This window comes from Apteryx mantelli, chromosome 19 (assembly GCF_036417845.1).
Source record: "Apteryx mantelli isolate bAptMan1 chromosome 19, bAptMan1.hap1, whole genome shotgun sequence".
Classification (NCBI taxonomy): domain Eukaryota; kingdom Metazoa; phylum Chordata; class Aves; order Apterygiformes; family Apterygidae; genus Apteryx; species Apteryx mantelli.
The window spans coordinates 17,051,897-17,073,747 of record NC_089996.1 but is presented as its reverse complement, the minus strand read 5'-3'; the positions used below and the strand labels follow the sequence as shown (position 1 = coordinate 17,073,747).

The 21,851-nt window shown below is 59.0% G+C and overlaps 1 protein-coding gene across 1 annotated transcript; it reads right to left on the bottom strand.

Moving 5' to 3' along the window:
- Positions 1-2,888: 2,888 nt before the first annotated feature.
- Positions 2,889-7,973, bottom strand: CBX4 (chromobox 4). Its single transcript, XM_067308207.1, has 5 exons — positions 7,815-7,973; positions 7,664-7,707; positions 6,674-6,739; positions 5,774-5,840; positions 2,889-5,190 (listed from the first exon to the last, which is right to left on the bottom strand). The coding sequence occupies exons 1-5, from the start codon at positions 7,881-7,883 to the stop codon at positions 3,853-3,855; spliced, it is 1,584 nt and encodes a 527-aa protein (XP_067164308.1). The 5' UTR covers positions 7,884-7,973; the 3' UTR covers positions 2,889-3,852.
- Positions 7,974-21,851: the final 13,878 nt, after the last annotated feature.

Here is a 21,851-nt window from a genome sequence, read left to right as displayed (position 1 = left end):
CAATTGGCATAAAGCAAATGGAGAGTGTATCTTTTAAACCAGTAACTACTTATCACACCTTTCACTGCACAGGAAGCTGCTGGAGTTGTGATAAACATGATCAAACTATTAAAGTAAGAAATATCTGGCTATGTGGTTTCCGGGAAATGGTGCCTCAAACAAACCACAGCTACTGCCAAAAGAGACAATATTTTAGGTGCTCCTGCAGCTAATGGAGCAGTGGTGAGTGCGGGGAAAGGAAGCTGCAGAAAGCACACACTTAGAGGAACATTATTTCCTTAAAGACTGGCAACACAATACAGTCCATTTTTTAAAATGTTAATGAGTTAAGCTAATTGTAAACCTGCAAACAGCTAGTAATTGTTAAGAGTCACACACACCTACAGATTAGAGAGGAGGCTGCTGACCCTGTTTGTGATCGAAGCAGTGCTGCTCCAGCTTTGGCTAGGAGTCTGCAAGCCCACGTTTAAAAGAGACATGCTCTTATTTGTGAGAAACCCCTTTGGATTCATCTACCTTTGTCTGGATAAAGAAAAAGTTGTTATTTTGCACACAATCTGCCCCAGAAGAGAGCCCGCCTGCCCAGCCCCTTGCTTCTGGACTGGTTCCTGCTGCTGTCTGTCGAGCAGCACTTCCTCTTTCATAAATCACATTTTGCATTCTGAGCATGCGTCTCTTCTTCCATGCCATTTTTGTTTTCAGATAACCATTAGCTTAATTAATCAAGGGAAATGCATTATTTCTGATCGTCTGCTCTGCCAGCTAAGCCTGGGATGGCAGGGAAACGCTTCTCACCAAACCATCCCAGGGCACAGTGAGGGGCTGGGGTTCACCTGCACGACCCACAGATTTCTGCCCTGACACCTGTGCAATCCACCCTCCTCCACCGCTGGAGCCGCCTGTCACTCACACAGTCCCAGTGACATGCAGAGTTGATTAAAACCCTCTCAAGACTCAGCACAGCTAACAGGCAAAATGCTGATTTTAATCACAGTTTACCTATTTCCACTTGCTCCCTGCATGCGGGATTAGGCTATTAGATTTTGGGGTCCCCAGTCTCCTCCATGCAGGTGGGAAAAATCACAGCCACTAAATACACATGGCACGAGCCTCCATCGACTTTGGAGCACCAACTGAAACAACAGATGATCCCCGCTGCCAGTTTTGACCTCATCCACACTAAGAAGCTGAACAAAATAACTGCGATGAAACAAGTTTTATGGCGTAAGCCCCCACGAGCATTTCCACCGCAGCACGAACACCCTGAAGAGCAGACTTCAGCTACATCAGAACAAAAACAACTGGTCTGTGACAACAGTATCCACATTCAAGGTTGTTCCTTCTTGATACAAGTTTCCATGGCTGTCCAAACCGGAGAAAACAGCATCCACACACAGAACCATTGCTTTTCCTCTGATTTGACCAAAGCTGCCTTGGAAAAGCATTCTGACTCATGAATGGGAACACCTATATGTATACTTAGGCTGACAAAGCTAATGCAGGTAAGTTCCCACTGCAATTAGGTCCTCGCCGATGACACCTGGCTGGATGTTGCACCATCTTTCTGTGGGTGCTACATAATTCTCAAGGTCTGAAAAGAGACGGTTGCCAAAATGACACTTACATTTATCTGATTACGATTAACTCTCGGAAGACCAGGTGACTCAAAAGGTGGGCAGCACAAGCTGGAGGGGGTTATTTTTACTTCGAAGAGAATGGCACTGCCACGCACCCGCTTGGGGGGCTCAGGCAAACGCACATCACGCCGCAGCGGGAAGGGAGGATCAAGCCCGCAGGGCAAGTTACCCACCCGCCTGGTGCCTCCAGGCAGAGGTTAAGGCACACTGACAGGGCAATTCAGGTAGGTCTTCAAGCAGCTCTAATATAATTGCAAGGTCCACTTCACACAAACCAGTTCTGCTGTTCACAAGCTTGAGGCTCCTACACACACACACATTAAACTGCAGTGACAATATTTCAGCTAAGATCTTCCCTGGAAAACGGAGAAATCGACTTCAAGCAAGAGCCTAAAGACAAGCCAGGCTGCCAGTGATGCCAGTTTTGCAAGCACTAGATTCAAAAGAAAGTCACTACATGAACACTCAAATCTGCCCAGAAGCGTTATAACGAATAACTGGTTGACTGGGAGCTTGAAAGGCCACGGCCGGCATACTGCATCTCAGCTGCATGCAGCCAGGCACCAAGGGCACAGGTCTAGATTGCCACCTTGATGTAAGCCATTTTGTAAAGAATTAGTCCTGTAGAGTGTAGGAAGTTGAATCTAGCAACTGTTAATCTAGTTCAGAGATGTCTGCAGCCTTATTCGTCAAGTTTGGACTATCTTGCTGTCTGAAGAAGTTCAATTCCTCTTCCAGTCGTGATCCGCCCCAAAGCTGTGAATAATTACACCGGAGTGTCGGCTTTAGACCTTTGATAACTAGAAGTTGCCCTTTCACTGCAGCCACCTTCCCAGCCTGCATTTCCAGAAGCCTTGCAGATTTGCTGTCTCACACTTCACACAGCTCGTTCTGCTTTGGAAAAGCAAGGCCCTTCATCTACGCGGCTGAGAGAAAGAGGGAAGCCCAGGATTAAATCAGGTGCAGAAGCATGTGCTTTACTGCCTCACCGTCTTCTGGGGAGGGCACCAGGAGGAAACGGGGTGGCCTTTACGCACTGCAGACTGCAAAACGCTCATCTCTGCCCTTTGGGGGAAAAGTCAGAAATATTTTATATGCTGCTTCTGTCCCACGAGAGACAGAGTGAGCTCTGTATCTCAGGTCCGATTTTAACCTGCAAGCACCTGCTCCAGGGCACCCCAGCCACTGCTCACCCACGCAGAGGCTTTCTCTACCGTTTGTATGCAGTAACAAATGCACTCCAAATCCTGGTAGTTTTTGTAAAGGTTTATAGTCCTTTGCAATGATTGCATGATACATTTCTTCCCCCATGACACAGCCCTCGGACCAGGAAGCGCCGCTGGCAGCTCGCGCTCCACCTACGAACAGCTGGGCTTTGCAATCCGATCTACACTAGCTGCAGAACATCAAATGCACTTTCAACATCTCCATTTAATATTTACATTCAAGCAATTAATAATTGGAAGCTTATAGTTTAGACATTTCTAATAGCAGCAATTTCTATAATAGCTTGTTTAGCTTTAGATAACGATTTTTTTTTTTGCACATAGAAACACCACATGTGTACAGTATCAAAAAATATATACCGGGGGATGGTCCTGCGGGTTGTAAGGAGGGCAAGGGAACGAGACTAACAAATGCTCAATGGTTAAAAAGGAGAACAGAAAATATTCGTTTGATATAGTTTATAAGGTGATCTAGGGACTCCATAAATCTAGGCTTTATATTTCATTATATAAATACCTACAAATAAATATATTAGCATGGCCGGAGAGAGACCAGCTTTCAGCTCAAACAATACATTTCAATAACACCACGTACAAACGGGAGCAAGAATCACTCGACAAGTTAGCACTGTTAAAATATAATACTATGTAACTCTGAGTAACTGGCAGGCCCCATCCTCGCGTGTCCCAGTGCCGGCAGGTCCCGGGGCAGCCGGCGGCGGCGGCAGGCGGGAGCAGCAGCGGGGTACGCCCCGCGTGGCGCGAGGCCGCCGTGCCGTGCCGTGCCGTGCCGTGCCGTGCCATGCTGTGCCGGCCCGGTGGCCCCTCTGGCGCCGAGGGCAGGCTCTCCCGGCAGCCGCGACGCGGGACGGGATGGGATGGGGGCCGCCGGCTCCGGGGAAGGGGCGTCAGTACCTTGGGGGGCGGCCGGGGGGCTGGCAGCCCCCAGCCGGGCCGGCGCCTCCCATGGGGAGCAGCCCAAGCCCACCTCACACCGTCACGTACTCCTTGAAGGTCACGGTCAGGCAGTTTGCGGTCACGTCTGTGATAATTATATTCCCAAAGAAGGGCTTGAATTCCTGCAGGGACTCGGCCTCCTCCTCCTCCGCGGCCTCCTGCGGCTGCAGAGGCTCCGCGGCTGGCTTCTCTGCCGGCACCAGCGGCGCCTCCGGCTTCACCTGCGCCACGGCCAGCTCGCCCTCAAGGGCCCGAGGCTTCACGCAGCGCAAGTCTATGGGCTCGTCCAGGTCCGAATCCAGCAGGATGACCTCCGGCTGGGCAGCGGCTGGGGCAGGGGCCTCGGGCCTCTCCGGGGCGGCGGGGCTGAGGCATGTGGGGGCACTGATGCTCCGGGAGGTGAGGCGCTTCTTGCCCGGCTCCCTGTCCCCGTGCGGCTCCGACAGGCAGCGCTTCCGGGAGCTCGGGCTGGAGAGGTTCAGTCCCATGGAAGAAGGGCTGTGCTCATGTGCAGGATTCAGGGACCAGGGCACAAGGTCTGGTTTGGTGGTGAGCTGCAGGGGCTGCTCTGGAGGAGGAAGAGGCAGCTCCTTGGCCAGGGGAGTCTTTCTGGGATTTTCCTCGAGCTCTGCAGAGGGCTGCCTCCCCTCACCCTCTGCTTTGCTCAGAGAGTTGCTGCCCACCACCCTTTCCTCCCCCGGCTTCCTCCAAACCTCCAGCTTCTCTTCCCCACCCTTCTTAGGAGTCCTCTCCTCCGCAGCCCGCTTCCGGGCTGGCTCCCCAGACTTGATCTTCACAGCCTGCATCCCATTCTCCATGTACTTGCTCATGACGATGACAATGCGCCCGTTCTTGTTTTTGTTCTTGACAATCTTCATCTTGCCCCCAAGACCGTTGCTGGTCACCCTGTCCCGAGGGGGTGGCCCAGTACCACTTGACAGGTTCTTTTCAGCCCCATTCTTGCTCTCTGCAGACAGGTTCTTGACTGGGCCCAGCAAGCTTTTGGTGGGGCCATGAGCCCACTTGTCTGGGTGGGTGACCATGGGGCTCTTGTTACTGTCTAAGCACGCCTGGCTCTGCGGCTCCTTGCTCGTGGGCTGGTAGTGGGGCTCGTACATCTTGGGGTCTGGCTGGTAGTGGTGGTGCTTCTTGCTGTTCAGCTGGTAGTAATACTTCCCTTTGCTGTGGGACTGGTGCTTCATACTGCTCTCCTTGCCGTTGGGCTGGTACTGGTGGTGCTTCTTGCTATTGAGTTCATACTGGTGCTGCTGGCTCTTGCCAGAGGAGCCGAGGTCTAGCTTTGGCCTGTTGTCCACAGCAGGGTCCTGCAGCCCCGTGAGGATGTTCGAGCGGCGGGCAAAGGAGGGAAGCTGCAACACAAAGCCAGGGGTTGAGGTTAGCCAGGGACCTCGGACAAGGCACTGGTGCTCCCGCAGGTGCCGAACGCTGTTGTAGAATAGCTGCCCTTCTAGTAGCTCTCTTTACGGGACGCCGCATTATGGGACACTGTGTACTTTAGTAGACAGCCCTGGCCCACTCCCACTTACAGGCTGTGCATTGCTCCAGCTTAATGAAGCAATAAAAAGAAAAAAAGCACCCTTCAATCAGCTGTCTGGGAACATGGACCGAACACAGGACCACAGCTGCAGAGCTGCTTGCAGGTGGCCTGTCAGTCCCATTTGCAGTCCCTGGCTGAGCAGGGACCTGGGTGCAGCAGGTCTGCATTGCAGCCGGGGGAAGGAGCAAAAAGACACTGGCCACTCCTGGGGCTGAGACCGACTGATGAGCTCAGAGCTGGGGAGCAGGGGTCCCCAAGGCCTTGGAAAGCCCAGGGCGCTGTGCACAGCTCCTCAGCATGATGAAACCCACTGAAAGAGGCTCCCTGGGGACAAGGCTGCACTGCAAACAGGCTGCGCAGCAGATGTGGGGCGCCAGGTTCGACCACGTGTTTACCTGCACAACGAGCGGCTTCGGCTTAGGCCCCCGCTTGCGGTATCCCATCAGCTGCTCCTGCCGCTCCCTGCGGAAACACAGTCACAGTGAGCCCCATGCCGGAACGTGCAGCCCCACGGACCCCCATGCCGAGCGGTGCATGGAGCCCCAGGGCATGCACCTCCGAGTGCCCCTGTGGTGCTGATGTCCCCATACGGGTGCAGAGAGCTGGCTTTAACAGCCAGTGCGAAGGAGGTGGTGGGAGGGGAGCCCCCCTGCAGCCAGCGGCGTGGGGGCCAGGGCTAGCAGGGCTGCCCGCAGGTGCGGAGCCAGCGCTGGGGCAGCGGGTCCTGCAGAGGGTGCACAGGACTCGGACGTGGCCAGCGCGCGAAGGCAGCACGCGCCTCACCAGGCGCGGAGGGAGGCGACTTCCCCGCTCTCGCCTCCTGCTGCTGCAGCGAGGGGCTAAAGTTTACAGTTTGCGCCAAAATACTACAGGAAATAAATGCACGGAAAGAAAAAAAAAAAAAAAAAAAAAGAGCCAGTTCAAGCGCAGCAGCAGCAGCAGCAGCAGCGCCGCCTCCTTCACTCGCAGGCATCAAATCCCCGGCCAGGCAGGAGCGCAAGGCGAGGCGGCGTGGGGGGAGCGCGGCGCGGGGGACCTTGAACCGGAGGCGTCTCCCGGCAGCCCCGCTTCGCCCGCCCCGCCGGGGCCGCGCCCCCGGGCCGCCCCGCGCCCCGGGCCGCCCGGGACCCCGCCGCGGCCCAACGTGCCGCTCCGTGACGCATTTGCAATTGCACAACCGGGCACGGGGCGAGGGTGCCCCGCGGCCGGAGCGGCGGGCGCTGCGCGGGGCTGCGCGGCGCTGCGCTCCTCCCGCCCGCCCCGGCGCGGCGCGGCGCCTCCCCTCCGCCGCTCACCTGTTTTGGAAGGCGATCAGCAGCCGGGGGTCCAGGATGTTTTCCTCCGGTTCCCACGTGTTATATCTTGCAAGAGGGGAGAAGAGGAGCCGTCAGCCGCCGTGGCCCCCCGACGGGAGGGGGGCCCGGGGCCGGGGTCGCCGGGGCGGGGGTGCCGCCGGCCTACAGCCGCTCGGGGCCATTTCCACGTCTGGCACATTGGGCCCATCTCGGAGCTCGCATCCAGGGCTCAGGTCCCCGGGGGAGGGGGATGGGCAGAGGGGGAGGGGGGACACGGGGACGGAACTGTTTATTTAGCGCAGTTATTATTCCGGAGGAATTCTAAGCATGTCATGATGAAATTTTCCAAATCCCCTTTCCTGGACCCATTAAAGCAGCCCTAGCGCGGAGGAGGGACCCGACAGCGGAGTCCGAAAGAACAGCGCGGACCCCCTCCCCCGCCGCCCCCCCCAGCAGGCACTGTCATGTAAACCCCAAATACTCCGCAGCCCGCAGCAGCCGCCCTCGGTTCAGCGGCCGGTCCCTCCGCCGCGGCGAGCAGCTCCGCGGAGGCAGCCCGCGACCACCGCGCCTCCCCCGCCGCGGGCAGGCTCCGGGCTGCAGGGGCTGCGCGTTTTATTTTTGTAATTATTCCCCCTTCCCCCCCTTCCCCCCCCCGCTCGGTTCTGCAATATGGAGCCTGGCTCCCGAGGAGGGAAAGGGGGAAGGAGCCATTTTCTGGTGCACATCAGCCGCCGCCTGCCTGCCTGGCTCCGCTCCTGCCGCCGCCGGGCTCCGCCGCCCCGGCCCCCCCCGCCCCGCAGCCCCCGCCGGGGCATTTCCCGGCGCGGAAGGCGGCGGCGGCGGCGGCGGGGAGGGCGGCTGCAGCGGCGGCGGGGAGCGGCGCTGCCCGGGCCGGCCCGGCCGCCGCGCTGCCCCAGCCCCAGCCCCAGCCCCAGCCCCAGCCCCAGCCCGCTCCGGCGCCCGCCCGGCGCGCCGCTCCGTACTCACTTGGGCGACCAGCCCCTCCATTTCACCAGGTACTCGACTCTGCCCTGCGGCGGGGAGCAAAGACAAGGCGTCAGCCGGAGCCCCGCCGCCTGCCCCGGCCGCCCGCCCGCCCGGCCGCCCGCAGCCGCCCTCCCTGCGCGCCCAGCCTCACCTTTCGGATCCGCTTCTTCTCGATGCTCTCCACGGCGAAGACGTGCTCGCCCACCGCCGGCAGCTCCATGCTGCAGCCGGGAGGGGCCCCGCCGCGCCGGGCGTCCGCGCTGCCCGCGGCGGCCGCTGCAGCCGAGCGCGGCTCCGGCAGCTCCGCGCCGCCGACCCGACAGACACTGAGCCGCGGCCGCCGCGGCACCGCAACCCATGCAAATCCCGGGGCGAGACGTCAGGGAGGCGGCGCCTCCCGGGCCCGGCTGCCCGTCAACGGCGGGGCCGGGGGATTGGCGCAGACCTGCCGGGGAGCGAGGCGGGGAGGGGGCGGGCGGGGGCCGGGGAGGAGCGGCGCGGGGGGCGCGGGGAGCCCGGCCCCCGCCCCACGCGTGACTCAGCACGGCCCCACGGGCCCCGCGGCCGGCGGGGGGCGGCAGAGCCCGCGGGGCAGGTGCGCCCCCCCTTGCTGCCCCCCCCGGGGGAGGGGGGCTCCCGGGGAGCGCTAGAGGGGCCTGAAATGCGGGCGCGGAGCCGGAGCCCCCCGCGGAGGATGCGCGAGGGGAGCGCGCAGGGGGGGTCGGCGGGGCGGGGAGCGGTGGGCCCCGGGGTGGGGGCGAGCACCCGGGCTGCCGGCGGGGGGGTCGGCACCTCACCCCGGCAGCGGTCGGGCTGCTCCTCCCCGGGGCCCGGCCCGCACGTGCCCAGGCCGGGAGCGGGAGCGGGGCGCGAGCCCGGGCGCAGCCGCGGGGACGGGCGCGGGGCCCGGCCGCACTCGCGCGAGACCCGCCGGAGCGAGCCGCGGCCGCGCACCGCTGCTCCGCGGGACCCCGCGGCCGCGGGGGGCACCCAGCGGCGGTGATTCACAGCTCTGCAAAATAACCGCGGCGCCCAAAACGATCGGATCCCCGCGGCGCCGCGAGGCAGGTGGCGGCGGCGGCGGCGGCGGATTTCCCGGGCCGCGGCCGGCCGGGACGGCGGCTCCCGGCACGGAGGACCGCGGCGGCGAGCTCAGGGTGTGAGCAAATCACGGGAAGTCCCGGGAGCGGGTCGGTCCCGAGGGACCGGCCCACCGGCCCCGCGGCTCCCGCTGCAGCCTCCGCGCCGCCCCCGCGGGGAGGCCGAGGCCCACGCGTGCCCGTGGCGCGGCCCCGTCCCCTCCCTGCTTTCGCTGCTGGAAATGCGGCGCGGCCGGAGCGAAGCGCTTCCCCCGGGCAGGTAGAGCGGGGCTCGGGCCGGGGCCTCCGGGGCGGCGGAGCCGCTCCGACCGCGCCAGCAGCCGGGCGCGTCCCCGGTGCAGCGCGGCGGCGGCTCCGCGCAGCCCCCGCCGCCGATCAGGAGGCAGGAAGCGGCCGCCCGGAGCCCCGAGGCCCCGCTGCGCCCCGGCCAAGGCACCCCCGCGGCAGGACGGCGGGGGGGGGGGGGCCACGCGTGAGGCCCTTCCCGGAAAGGCGCTGCCCCGTGGGAGGCGCGGGGGGGGGGGGTTGGCCACGGCGCCACCCCCGCGCTCGGCCCGTCCCGTCCCGGGCCCGCGGGGGGCTTCGCTCCACGGGGCGCACCGAGCTCCGCAGCCCGCGCCGCCCCCGCGCAGGTGCCGGGCTGAGCCTCGGCGGAGCCGTGTCCCGCGGCGGAGCCTGCCTGGTCCCGGCTGCCGTGAGCCGGGGGCTGCGCCGGGCGCCGCGGAGGGCAGGCCCGGCCCGGGCCGCGGCTGGGGCTGGCGCTGGCGCTGGCGCAGGCCGTGCGGAGCCCCCGCGGCCGGCCCGGTTCCCGGGCTGGGGAGGGGGCAGCGGCCCCGCCGTGCCGGTGCGCAGCCCCCTCCCGGGCTGCTGCCTGGGCCGCGCCGCCTGCGAGGGCTGAGCGAGGAGCAGGGTTTGTGCCTAGGCCGCTGCTTCCCCGCCGGCCCGGGGGACGGGGCGGCTGCTCGGCGCACGGCGGCCCCCCGGGGCCGGGACCCCCGCGCCCGGCGCTGCCCGGGCTCCCCGCAACTGGGGCTGCCGGCAACTTTCGCCTTCGTGCGGGCGCGAAGCGGCGGAGCCCGCAGCGGCACCGCGACCGGGAGGCGCCCGTTAGCCGGCGGCCGGGCACCGCGCTCCCCCCGGGCCGAGGCGGCCGGGGAGGGTCCCCGCTCCGCCCGGAGCGCAGCCCCGCGGCCCCGGGCGCTCCCGGCCTGCGGGCTCGCCCGGCCGCCGCTCGCCGTCCGCGGGGCGGCCCCGCCGCGCTCGGTGCTCGGTGCTCGGTGCTCGGCGCGGGACGGGCCCCGAGCGCGGCGGCCCGGCCGGCGGCAGCCTGCCCCTTCGGGGGGCCCCGAGCGGGCCCGGGGGTGCGAGGGCACCCGGGGAGGCACCGCTGAATGTCGCCGCGTCGCAGACCATAACAAAGACGCAGCCGCCGAGATCGCAGAGCCGAGCCAATAAAAAGCAAACTGATATTACAATTTTGATTTCCCTGGAGGGCCGAAGGGGCTTAATGTAAGAATTATTATCCATTGTGAACGGCAGCCGAAAGAAACCATAGACAGGAAGATTTAAAAAAAAATTTTTTTAACTTAGAGGCTTTCCTGAGAAACATATATTCAATGAAATTTATGCCAGCGGAGTTTGTTAACCCTCCCCTTTGACATTTCAAGCTTCTCCTGTTGCCAGAGGAGACAAGCCGAGCACAAACCACTAATGCTTGCAATAAAACTAAATGCCGAGGGACGAGCGCGATTCGGTGCAACCCCCCTCCAATGTGGGTGAGCTGCGAAACGCGCTCAAGCCCGGGCTGCCGGGAGGCTGCGGGCCGGGCCGGGCCGAGCTGAGCCCAGCCCTGCCTGAGCCCGGCCCGGCGTCTGCCAGGGCGCGATGGGGAAAGCTCGGCATTTCCTAGGACGCAGCCGAGAAGGGGAGATAAGGAGGGCAGAGGGCTGGCTGGCTGCACACATTTTTTTTGACTTGACCAGGCATCCTTTCTATTTCCATAGAACCTGTCTCAGGAGGAGTATGAGACACCGCTGGTGAAATAGAATATAAAAAAATAAGGTGAAAAAAAAAGAACCCTGAAAGCCAGTATTAAAAGCATTTTAATCATTCCCGGGTTCGTGGCTCCAGCAGCTCAGCACCAGCTCCCATCCTGTAGATTTCTGCAGGATGTTCATCTGCTTTCTGTTACCGGGCTGATTGCACATGATTCACAGTAATGATGGTAATGGTGGTGATTTTCTATCTCTTGCCTTGCTCGGATAGCAAGCAGTTCATGAACTGATACATCTTTCCCTTTGTCAATTCTAAAGAGGACGCCTTATTTGAACCACATAAAATATCCCAAATAGAGAGAGGAGGCAAACATTTCTAACTGCTACCTCTTCTTGGCTGGTCAGGGCATATCACAAAGATGAGAAAAGGAAAGGGTTTCCAACCAAAAGAAATGAGAGCCAACTGCTGCCTTTTAAAGCCTAAGATAACATTTGTTCAATACCGCACATTTTGTTTATTATGTGCCTGTTTCTAATGCAGGTACGAGGTGCCGATATGCATTCTGTAGATATTTTTTCATTCTGTAGATATTTTTTCCTTTGCCACACACCTGTGCAAAAAGATGCTCAGATTTTTCTTCATCTGTAGAGCATAGTCAGCACGGACATCGCTCCTTCAGCAGTCAAGACTTCTGTGCCAGGTGGGGGGCGGAAGGAGCCGCCGACGGGCAGACCAAGCTGCTGGGGCTCGGGCCACCTCTCGCCGTGCACTCGCGCAGCGTGCGGCGCTGCGAGGCCTGATCCCAAGTGGGGGGATTGCCCGGGTGCAGCTGTAAGACAAACTCTAACAGCCTGAGACAGATGGGTTTCCTGCAGGTGCTAGGAAGCATACCAAGGCAATTTTCCTCAAATACTTGCTGGCCATGTTCCCTCCTACCACCCAGAGCTGATGTCTGCCTAGGTTTATTCTTCTCATCATTATTTATAAACTTCTTACCCTGGAGACAGAGCCAGCTCTATGGCAGCGCCCCACTTGGGGTTGAGTTTTGCCTCTCCAAAATACAAGATGCTCCGTTTCCCCTCTCCTCATACACCAGCGGCTCCTGCAGACCTGCTGTATGTTTGCTATCAAGCAGCACTGATTACACATGCCATCATTTTTGATGTTGCTCATTAGTCTGCATCATTATTAGCAATTCAAACCAGCAATTCTTTTCTCAACTGTAATCCTCTAATCCCACCAAGAAGACGACAAGGCTGCAGTTTGGGCGTTCAGCTTTTCTCCCTGTCTGCCCCAGAAGGGCCAGCGGTGTCTTCTGGAAGCCACACAGGCCAGGAAGACACCAGGTTAAGAACTAAATAATAACAGGAAGTTAATTCATAAATAGTTACAGCATTTCCTTCAAGGCCGCTCTCCTAGGCAGCCAGGCATGGACTTTGCAACTCCCTTGCATGGCCGTGTCCTTGGAGGCACAGGGGAGGGGGCTGGGCCCTTTCATTCCTACCTGGAAGCCCGCAGCCTCGGCCAGCTGGGCTTGCGGATTTGCCCTCCTGCTTTTGTCAGGCCTGGCTTGCATTTGCTGTTGAGGCTGTGGCCAGTCTGAAAACCAGATTTTAATATAGCCTTTGCTGAGGTCAACACCATGCTGGAGAGAGACAAGAAAAGGATGAGTAGGTATGCTTGGGAGAAAGAAAGAAAGAAAAAAAAAAAAGCAATCAATAGGATGCCATGAGGTAAGATGCACACAATGAAACCCTGTTCCAGGTTGCCAAGGCAAATCTGTCAATAGAGTATTGAACAAGCAAATCTGACTTGCAATTATTGTCTCCTTCTAAATACAAGCTGCCCCTTTGCCTCACAGTTCAAACCCAATGTTAGTGCTGAGAAGCTCAGCTACTGCTGTCACGAGTTATTTCAAAACGGTGAGGGAAGAGTCAACTCTGCTGGAACTGGAGCTGGAATTTACTGTAACGCAGGCACTGAAAACCCCTGGACCATCCCCACTGCCTTCGCTCCTTTGGCTGAAGTGACATGTGCCCTCCCCTCAGTATAACAGCCTTTCTAAAGCAGCAATCCCCCCCCCCAAAAAAAAAACAATAAAAACCCCCACACTTTGCAACAAACTGTTAAGTTTTCAAAGCTTTCAGTGAAACATGCAGGACACTGGAGCAGGTGAGCATTTTCAGACACACTGCTGCAGGAAGAAAACCAACGCACAGGGAGCCCAACATTTCTTAATGTTCAGGGAAAGCACCATAAAAAAAGATGCGTCCTCATTTAGGAGGTTTCTTTCCGCCTGTCCAGACCTTCTGCCAGAAGGCTGGTTGGTGTCCTGCAGTTCTGACTTCGCCTCTTGCCAGGCTTTGCAGCTCTCACGCTGCTCCCTTCCAGGCAGGACAGCATCCCTCGCCCTCCTCCAGCTACACCAAAAGCCCCTTCCCCACTCAAGCGCTGGCTATCAGTGTGGATCAGCCAGTGGCCTTAAAACCAAGTACGGTGGTGAGGTCTCCCAGCAGGAGCTCCCATCACCCACCCAGAGCTAGCAGCAGTGGGAAAACCCAGAGGTGAAGCCACTGAGAAGCAGGACACGGTGTGGAAATTTAAGCGGCTTCACAAGTGTGAAGCCACAGTTGCTTTTGGCACGCACAGGGCCAGGTTAGGTGAATTCTTTCTTCTTGTGCTGCTTTCAGCATGAACTCGGAGAGAAGCTGTGTGTAAAATCCCCAAGAATGAGACACTTGTAGGAAGTGCACAAGGCAGTTTCACAGCTGGTTTAACAAAGCACAATGGAGCCTGCAGACGCAGGGGCTGGCGGAGGCGCCGAGATGCGGAGTGCACGTGGCACTGCTAGCGAGAGCGGTGGTTTGGGGCATGCAGTTGGGAGGCACGAGGAGGCTCCTCTCTGCCATCCCACCCTCGCTCCCCCAGGAGCCCCCCTATGGCAGAGGCAGCTCTGGAGGAAGGAAACAACAGCCCAGGTCTGTAGAGCTCCCGTCAGCACAGGTGGGGAGGTACCACCGAACAGCAGATGCTCAAGAGACTCCATCCCTTGGTGACTCAGATGGGAATAACCCCCCCCCCCTTCCCCACAGCCCTTGGCCTTTTCCTTTTTGCCTTCACCCCCAGCCTGGAGCATGGGTGTCAGTGAGGGAGCCTCTGAGACCATCTGTCTTTAATCTTCTTAGAAGCTCTGCAAAAAAAATCAGGGGAGTCAGAAAAAATTCAGAGCTGGGAGACTGGAGCTGAAATCCTGCTGTCCCCTGGACCTGGCCCTCCCACCCCTCCACAGGGCTCAACACCAAGCGGGTCCTGTGTGCTCCACGTCCCTAGACCTGGTCTGCAGGAGCAGTGCAGATTCCCTGGGACGCCAGGCCCAGGGCAAAGTGGCAGGCACCAGCAGATGCCGCAGAAGGGTTCCCACCCACGATGGCACCCCCTTGCACGGTGGGAGGCAGAGAAGGGGGCTGGGAGTCTGGGGCAGGAGGGAGTTTGAAATCTCTCTCCCCGTGTGCCGCAGGCAGCCTGGTGCACAACGATCTGCGTTGTCCTGTTCTGCACCTTCTCTGCGGTGCCTCTCGACTCCCCAGGCAGCCCTGGAGAGGGCTGTGCTCCGAGCTCTCTTCTGCCTCTTCTCGCTTAAGCTGATGCTGTTCCTTGGCAGCTGAGTATAATTATGAGATTTTTCTCCATCAGAAATGGGTCTGCGCACGTGTCTCCCACAGGGGCTGCAATCCACTGGTGGCAGCAGCAAGGAGCCATTCAGCTGCCCAGTGAGTTGTGAAAGGATTGAGATGTTTTGTGCAAGCTTTTCCAATCATCTCCATCCACTGGAATCACAAAAACTTCCATCAAAAAATAAACAGTGCCAACACGCTGCAAGCCCCAGACAGCTCAACTTTCGAGCCACTCCACAAAATCAAACAAGAAGCTGCTGGAGTCAGATTTAATTTTGGACACAAAACCTCAAGTAAAACATATTCAACAAAGATTCCTCTGCAACAAAAGCCACACGGTGAGCACTGGAATCCTGCGCGCAGACCGAGGGCCTGGACGGCTCAGGCTGGCCCTGGCCCAGGCATAACAGCCTAGAGGTGACTCTGGGATTTCCTTTCCTTCCAAGCTGCCCTCTCCTTCCCGACGCCGTTTTCCAGGTGGACAGGAGCTACGCCACCACCACGCTCTTTGCTGTCCTCTGTGCTCACTGCGGAGAGCGTGAGAAAGCAGGAAGCCTCAAGACTTCTTGCTGAGAAGAGCAGGTTGGAGCAGTGATTAGGGTGGTGGTTTTAAAATGCTATTTTGCCATCAGCTGAGGCACTGGGAATAAATTATACTTTGTGGCTTCCCAGTGCTTCCAGAGGGTTTTCTCCCCCAGTGACTCTCTAGATTCAGCCAAGAGGAGAGGAAGAAATTCCCTTTTTCTCAGGAGCCGGGCTGAGAAGTTGCAGCTCGTTTCGTACGGGAGGGGTAAGGACAAAGGCCTCCGGGCAAACACTTCCACCATCCCGGCAAACAGAAGCCTGGCCTCTGATCGCACTCTTTAATGAAAGAAACCACTAGGCTACTCCTAATAAAGTGAGTCAAAGCACATACCTCCGGGGTCCTTATCCTTTTCGAGGAAGACAGTCTAAGATTTCCATCTAATACAAACAACGTCTTGATCTTGCGAAGCATTCATTGGGCACAGGGCTTTGCCCCATGTGGTCTGATCGCAGGATAAGGGGTGGAAGGTTCATCTGCGCTACTGGACAGTTAATCAAATGCTCCAAGTCAGCATTTTAACCGGAGCTTCACAGATTGCTCCAGCTCTGCATGAGCAGCAAGGGAGACAGCTCCTTTGGAAATGTTCTTATTTCAAAAACCAAACCCATTATTTTCACATTTCAGTCATCAGAACTCAGAAAAGACTGAATCAACTTTACCTGAAGTTTCTTTTAAAAACCATCGTCTTTATGTGAATATTATACCCAGGGAAAGCCAGCCCCATAAACGTCCTCAGGAGATTAAAGCACCGCCTCAGCCTCAGCAATAACACGTGCTGCTAGAATCGCCGTATGCAGCAAAACCTGATTCCTCCACCCCAGACGGCTGCGGAGCGAGCTCGTTCTGCCTCCTCCGCAGCGGCGCCAGTCGCGGGCCCGGCCGGCCGTGGCGGTGTGCCGCGCTCCCTGCACGCACCCTCGGCCGGGGCTGCTCCGTGCACGGCCCTTTCCCGACAGAGGCTCTTCTCCCGCCCGAGCAGCAAAGGCCTCGTGCCCGTTCCTCCCCGGGAGCGAGTCTCCGGGCGCCCGGTACCGCTCCCTCCTTGGTGGGAGGTGGGCAAACGCGTGGGGCGAAGGGCTTTCTGCTGGGGTTTCGGGGAGTTCGGCAGGCGGAAAGCCCAGCGCGCCCGGAGGTGCAGCCCAGCCGCCTTATCTCGTGCACAAACTCTCCCAGCTCCCACCCACGCAAGCAAATCTTCCTGAAAGGGATTAGGCTCCGTGAGGCCTTCCCAGGCTGCAAAGGAAGCCAGGCTGGTCATTCTAAGCTATTTAAGTGCAGGGATTGATTGATTTATTTATTTGCTAAGATTACGGCTGAGGAGAATGTGCCTGCACTTAGATGTAGCCACTTCAAAGCGGGACGGGCAGGGCAGGGCAGCGGGGCGAGGCGGGCACGGCCCTGCGGCAGCTCCCCGAGAGCTGTTCCCGGCCAACCGCGGCACAGGGAGGAGGGAGAAAAAGGGGGGACGAGGGGACGCTCCAGCCCGTGCATCCCTAGAGCTTGAGCAGGACGGTACCCTGCAGAGGGAGCAGGCTGCAGGAAGCAGCGCGCTTTCCTCCTCTCCCGCTCTCGGCAGCAGGCAGCTCTGCTGCTCCAGGTGGGCACGGTCTCCCGTTAGCCCTTCATGCAGCACCTGGCACAGCGGTGCTGCGATTCCGCGCCCACAGGCCGCAGGGACCAGCTCTCCCGGCAGAGCAAGCAGACGTCGTGTGGCACGGTGCAAGCTGGTACCCCGGCCACCCCCCCCCCCCCAGGGCAGCCCAGTGATGAGACAGATATTGCCCCCGAACAGAAGCGGTAACTGCTGGTTTGGGCTGCGACACCTTCAGGGGCTGCAGGAAGAGGTGCAGGCAACAGCCTCATCAGCGCACGTCCCACTTCACTGCTAGGGAATTACACGCAGCTGAGGGTGCCAAGCGCTGGCCGGGATGTGCAAACGGAGCCCTGGCTGCCTCCGGTGGTCACGGCAAATTCCCTGGCCTTTCCCAAGCGCTGCCGTGCTGAGCTCGGGGACGAGCCGGCTGCCCCGCTCCACTCTGCTCTTCCTTTGCCGGCTGGTGTCGTTTTCCAGAGTGCTGCAGCCCACTGCGGAGGGGCAGCCGCTGATGCGGCTCTCTTTGAGCTCTTATGCAGCTCTGCTTCCTAAACACCTTGGGGCCCTTTGGTGCCCCCCGCGCTGCAGAAGGCCTGGGCGTCCGCACCGCGCGCCGAGGCCCCTGCAACGCGGCCGGGCAGCGGGCGGATGGGGCTGCTCTGCGCAGGAGGCGGCGGAGAGAGCTGCGCGGGGGCCTGCGGTCTCAGTCTGCTGCTTGGTCTTGTCTTTACATGAATAGTTACGGCATCCTTGCTCCAGGCACACAGTTCCCTCAGGCATAAGCTGGGAGCTGCTGAAATGGATCCAACAGCCATGACGTGGATGGGGATGGATGGGGGGGGGGGGGCTGCGCAGGCACGGCCACAACTCAGCCCAGCGCTGCTGCGAGGGAGCGAGGGGGCTCCAGCCTCTTCCCCTCTGGCAAATCCATCGCTGCAGCCCAGCGGCCACAAATTGCAGCATCTGACAGAGACGTCTCGGTTTCAAAACGGTGCTACTGGTTCTTGCCACCTGGCCGTGGCAGGGCGGGCAAGCGGCCCAGCTGCGCGCCCCGCGCCGCGAGCCCGGGGAGCCGTGCATGCTTGCACACGGCTGCTCTTTGCAGACAGAGGGAGGAAGCGAGCGCGCGGCTTTGCGGTCAGGCAGTTTCTATCCTCCTTGCACCTGAATCGAGCCAGCAGCACAGCTCCCCAGCAGCCTTCCCCTTCAGCATCCTGCCCAGGGGCAGCCCGGCTGCCTTCCTTCCGCCAGCGCCGCTCCGCGAAGCTTCGCGCTTGCAGGTTTAGTCGGAGCCGGCTCGTGGCTGATTGCAATGCGTTTTCACCAGCCCAGCAACTGCCCTGACACTTTATCCTCTCAGAGGATTACACCAAGTATTTATGTTTTCAAAGGTTTTGGAAAGATTTACTGGGCATGCTGTCCGCCCTTCGTGCATTACACTGTCACTAGAGAGGTCTCTTCCATAAAGCTGCTTAGTCCCACCCAAGTTGAACTGCATTAAACCCATTTGAAAGTGGACGTATTTGAGTGGGGGGTGGGAGACCATTTGTGTTTTTGCAGTAGAAACCAGCAGAGCTGGTGGCCTCAGCACACCTCTGCCCAACCGGCGGCCAGCTGCGCGGCAGGCAGCGGCGGGGGCTACGTTCGCTCTCCAGCTCCTTCGACGTGCAGGGCTCGGCGTGTTGTTTCAAAGCCGTGAAGCACTGCCAGCCCCCACACCTCGAGCAGGTCACTTGTCACTGCAGAGAGCTCAGCCCTGCGCCTGGCTGTGATTTTCACAGCATATAAATTCCTTAAATGAAAATGTTAATAATCTCCAAGTCCATCGCACGTGCATTAAATGGGGCAAATCATCCGTGCTTGGCTCGACTCCGCTGCGGCAGCGGGCGAACTAGCTCCCTCCTGGTTTAAGTTACCGTCTGGAAACAGCCCCGCAGAAGCCGGGCGAGCACCGCCAGGGAGAAGCATGCTGGTCTCTGACTGGTTAGACTGGCTCCGCCAAGCTCTGCCCCTCCTTGGACCGCCTGTACTTGGTTATGTAAAGCTGAGTATTTGCTAAGGGACTCAAACTGGACTCCAGGGGAACCTGCAGGACACTGGCCCAGCTGGCAGACCAGTCCCGTCCCCTTATCTGGGCTGACACCGTCCTGGGCTCTAGGTGTCTGTACGTGACTCTCAGATCTCTTTCACGCTGAATGTTCAAGTGGAGGTTTTGCAGGAAAGAAAGAATTTGCAGTTTACACAAAAGCGAGTGGCAAAGCAGCACGGGAAGAACGTGGTGTTCCCTTCCAGAGAGGTCCTGCAACACGAGAAACCCACCACATCAAGGATCTCGCCGGGCAGGGAAAACTTCTCAGCTGAGTCCTCACCTTTTGATTTCCGTTCACTGAGACATTTTATGGGAACAATGTCTTCTCATGAGAGGGCTGGCGGCGTCTTGAAGGTTGGGCCCCTCTGTGCACGGTGTCACCATGGGCACCGCAGAGCTGCCAGCATGTCACAAGCGCAGAGGGTCTCACAAATTGGATGCACCATTTCCACCTAAGCTAGAATAACCCTGGGATGGGGCAGAGGGACCCAGCACAGCTGGCAGGATGATGCAACGGTCTCCAGAAGCTGCCAGGTGTCAGGCGTTGCTGGGAGCAGCCGGGCAGAAGCAGCACTGGTGCTGCCAAAGGGGCCCACCACCGGCCACCCTGCACTTGCTGAGAGTCATCCCAGGGAGGGTCCTTGGGAAAAGGGCAGCGAGTAATTTAGGTCTGGCGAAGGGAGGTCTCAGCACGCCCCCAAGAAAACAGTGAGTTAGAGCTGCTTTCCCTCAAACGAACGGAAAGACCCTTCCTTGTGCTGGGCGGACACGGGGGCACAGCTGAGGCTGGGCTGGGGGCTGTTCCATGGAAAGCTGCAGCCCATCTCCCTTTTCACTTCCCGTTGTGGCAGGCGAGCGTGTGTATGCCCTGAGCAGCTATTTTTAGGCTGCTGCTCGCTGTCTGGTTTCCCCTGGGGATGCTGAGCAGGTTCTGGGAACTCCAGCTGCCTCTCAGGCCGTGTGAGAGATGCTTCATTTCCTGGGCTCTCCCCTCCGCTGCTGTGACATGTGCACCAGCCCTGCCCGTGCTCCGAGGGGCAGGATGGGGCCGTTCAGCCGGTGCAGCGTGAGAAGCCCCAGTCGCTCCCTCCCCAGCGCTCTCCTCTGCAAGCCCAGCAGCGCCAGCTCTCCCAGGTTGAGCAGACGGCCTCATCCAGCCACCCCAGGAAGGTGGGGGGTGAAATGCTCCCCAGATGCATTTCCCTGGCCCGCGGGACTGCAGAAGGATTTTGTACCTTGTGCCTCATGGATCTCGGTGGTGCACCTGAGGAGACCTCGCTCGCCCAGATTCGCACACCTGGGGCTGGGGGGGAGCCTCGGACGTGGCATGCAGGACGCGGGTCGGCACTGCTTTCTGCAGCGTGCGTGCACGCTCGCTCCCCTGCCTCCAGCGCCGGTCACTCCAGCGGCAGCCAGCCTCCCGGAGCAGCTGAGGAACAGCTCCACCGTGTCCCAGCAGCGTCTGGGGAGCCACGTGCCAAAGACCCAAGGGGACCATTGCTCTCACTTTCTTTTCACTTCCATCTGCTGCCTGCACAGGCTATCATCCAATGGCTCCAACACCCAGCCCAAAACTGCCAGCTGAGCAACAGAGCAGTTTTTAGGTTGACAACCAATCTTAACAGAGGAACTCCATGCAATGGGGAACTCCACCCAGTCCACTGAAAGAGGTCTAGAGTTATTGTTAAAAAAATGCTCTTTGTTTCTGGTCACAACTGGAACAATTTCAGTTCCCAACTGTTGGATCTGGTTAGGTTTCCCTGTGATGGATTAAAAAGCAAGGAGAAAGGAGAAACTTTCTCCCAGGCTGGCAGTGCAGGATGAGGTCAGGTCTTTTTGTAACTCTCTTGCTTGTTGTTGTTCACTTTGCTGGGTGAAACTCCCTGACACAGGAATATCTGGGAGCTGGAAAAGTCCACCAAAACCCCCAGTCCTTAGTGCTGCTCTGAGCCAAAAGCAGAAGAGCTTCTTGCATGTTTGCCTGAAGTTTTGCCTTTCCTGTTGAGCTTTCTAGACTTGGCTTTGGAAATTTCATTCCAAGATCTAATCTGCAATCACTGTCCGAAGAGGGCTGAGACCATCTCACAGGACGTATGACAAACCCTAGATCAGCTCAGTCATGCTACTGGCAGCTGCTCGCTCTGGCTGAGCTAACCTGGCCATGGGCAAAACCTATTGCATCCTCCTGCTGAGGTGATGCATCCCTGAAACACAGCTGTGCTCATGTCCCCTTCCACACACTCCATTTTCTATGAGAGATACGCTCCTCTTTGCATTTTGCATTTGATCCCAGCTCAGTCCCTGATCCCAAGAGCTGAATGGACATTTGCCATTTTTCCCGTTCTGTTACTCTGCTTGCTGCAAATTCTTCTGGCATCCAGGGAAACCCAGGAGAATCCGAGAAAGGAATCGACCAAAGCAGCCTTGCCACTTTGACCAGAAAAGAGCAGCAGGGCCATATGTAAGAGCGCAGAGGACACGCGTAAGTGTTAGAGCTAGGACGGTCTGCTCTGTTTTAGCCCTGAAAATAGTATGGGGACTTTAGGAAAAGGATGATGACACTAATGATGCACCCAGGCAGAAGGGGAGGGCAGGGCACACAGGTGTCTGTAACACTGATTCATGGCAGCTTGTCGTTAACATCATCCCAGTCCCCAGGGATTTGCTGCCCTCAGCCAGGAAACGCGATGCCCACACTGGAGGTGATAGCTGCGAGCCCACATGCAAATCTAGCCCCAGAGCTTAGTCCCGGATTTTCCCCTTGCAGCAGACAGAGCCAGCAGGGCTGCAGCCTGGCCCAGCTCCCCCAGCCCCTCTCCCTTTTCTATCCCAATGTCCGCACTGATTTTGCAAGGCCGAAATGCCAGCAGGAGGGGAAAACTGTGCTAGTGTCAGCAGAAAGCGCTGCAGCACGTCCCACCTCACGGGAGGTGCCGCAACGACCTGCTGCTCGTCCCTGCTGCAGGCTGCCCGCAGCCACGCGGGGTGCGGGACACCAGCTGTGACAACGGCCAGCTTCAGCCTGTGGGGCGGGGGGCATGGCCCAGGCTCCTCTCTCCATGGCACCGTCAGACATGGACACCAGCTCTCCTGGATTTGGTGGTGCTCCTCAGCCCTGCTTCCCCCCCAGTCACCCCAGAAATACTTACT

Excerpts from the sequence above, each read along its gene's own strand:
- CBX4 (XM_067308207.1), bottom strand. The coding sequence starts at position 7,883 with ATGGAGCTGCCGGCGGTGGGCGAGCACGTCTTCGCCGTGGAGAGCATC. Across the intron at positions 6,740-7,663 it reads TGGAGGGGCTGGTCGCCCAA|ATATAACACGTGGGAACCGG; the intron begins GTGAGTACGGAG and ends CCCTCTTGCAAG. Across the intron at positions 5,191-5,773 it reads CGAAGCCGCTCGTTGTGCAG|CTTCCCTCCTTTGCCCGCCG; the intron begins GTAAACACGTGG and ends TTTGTGTTGCAG.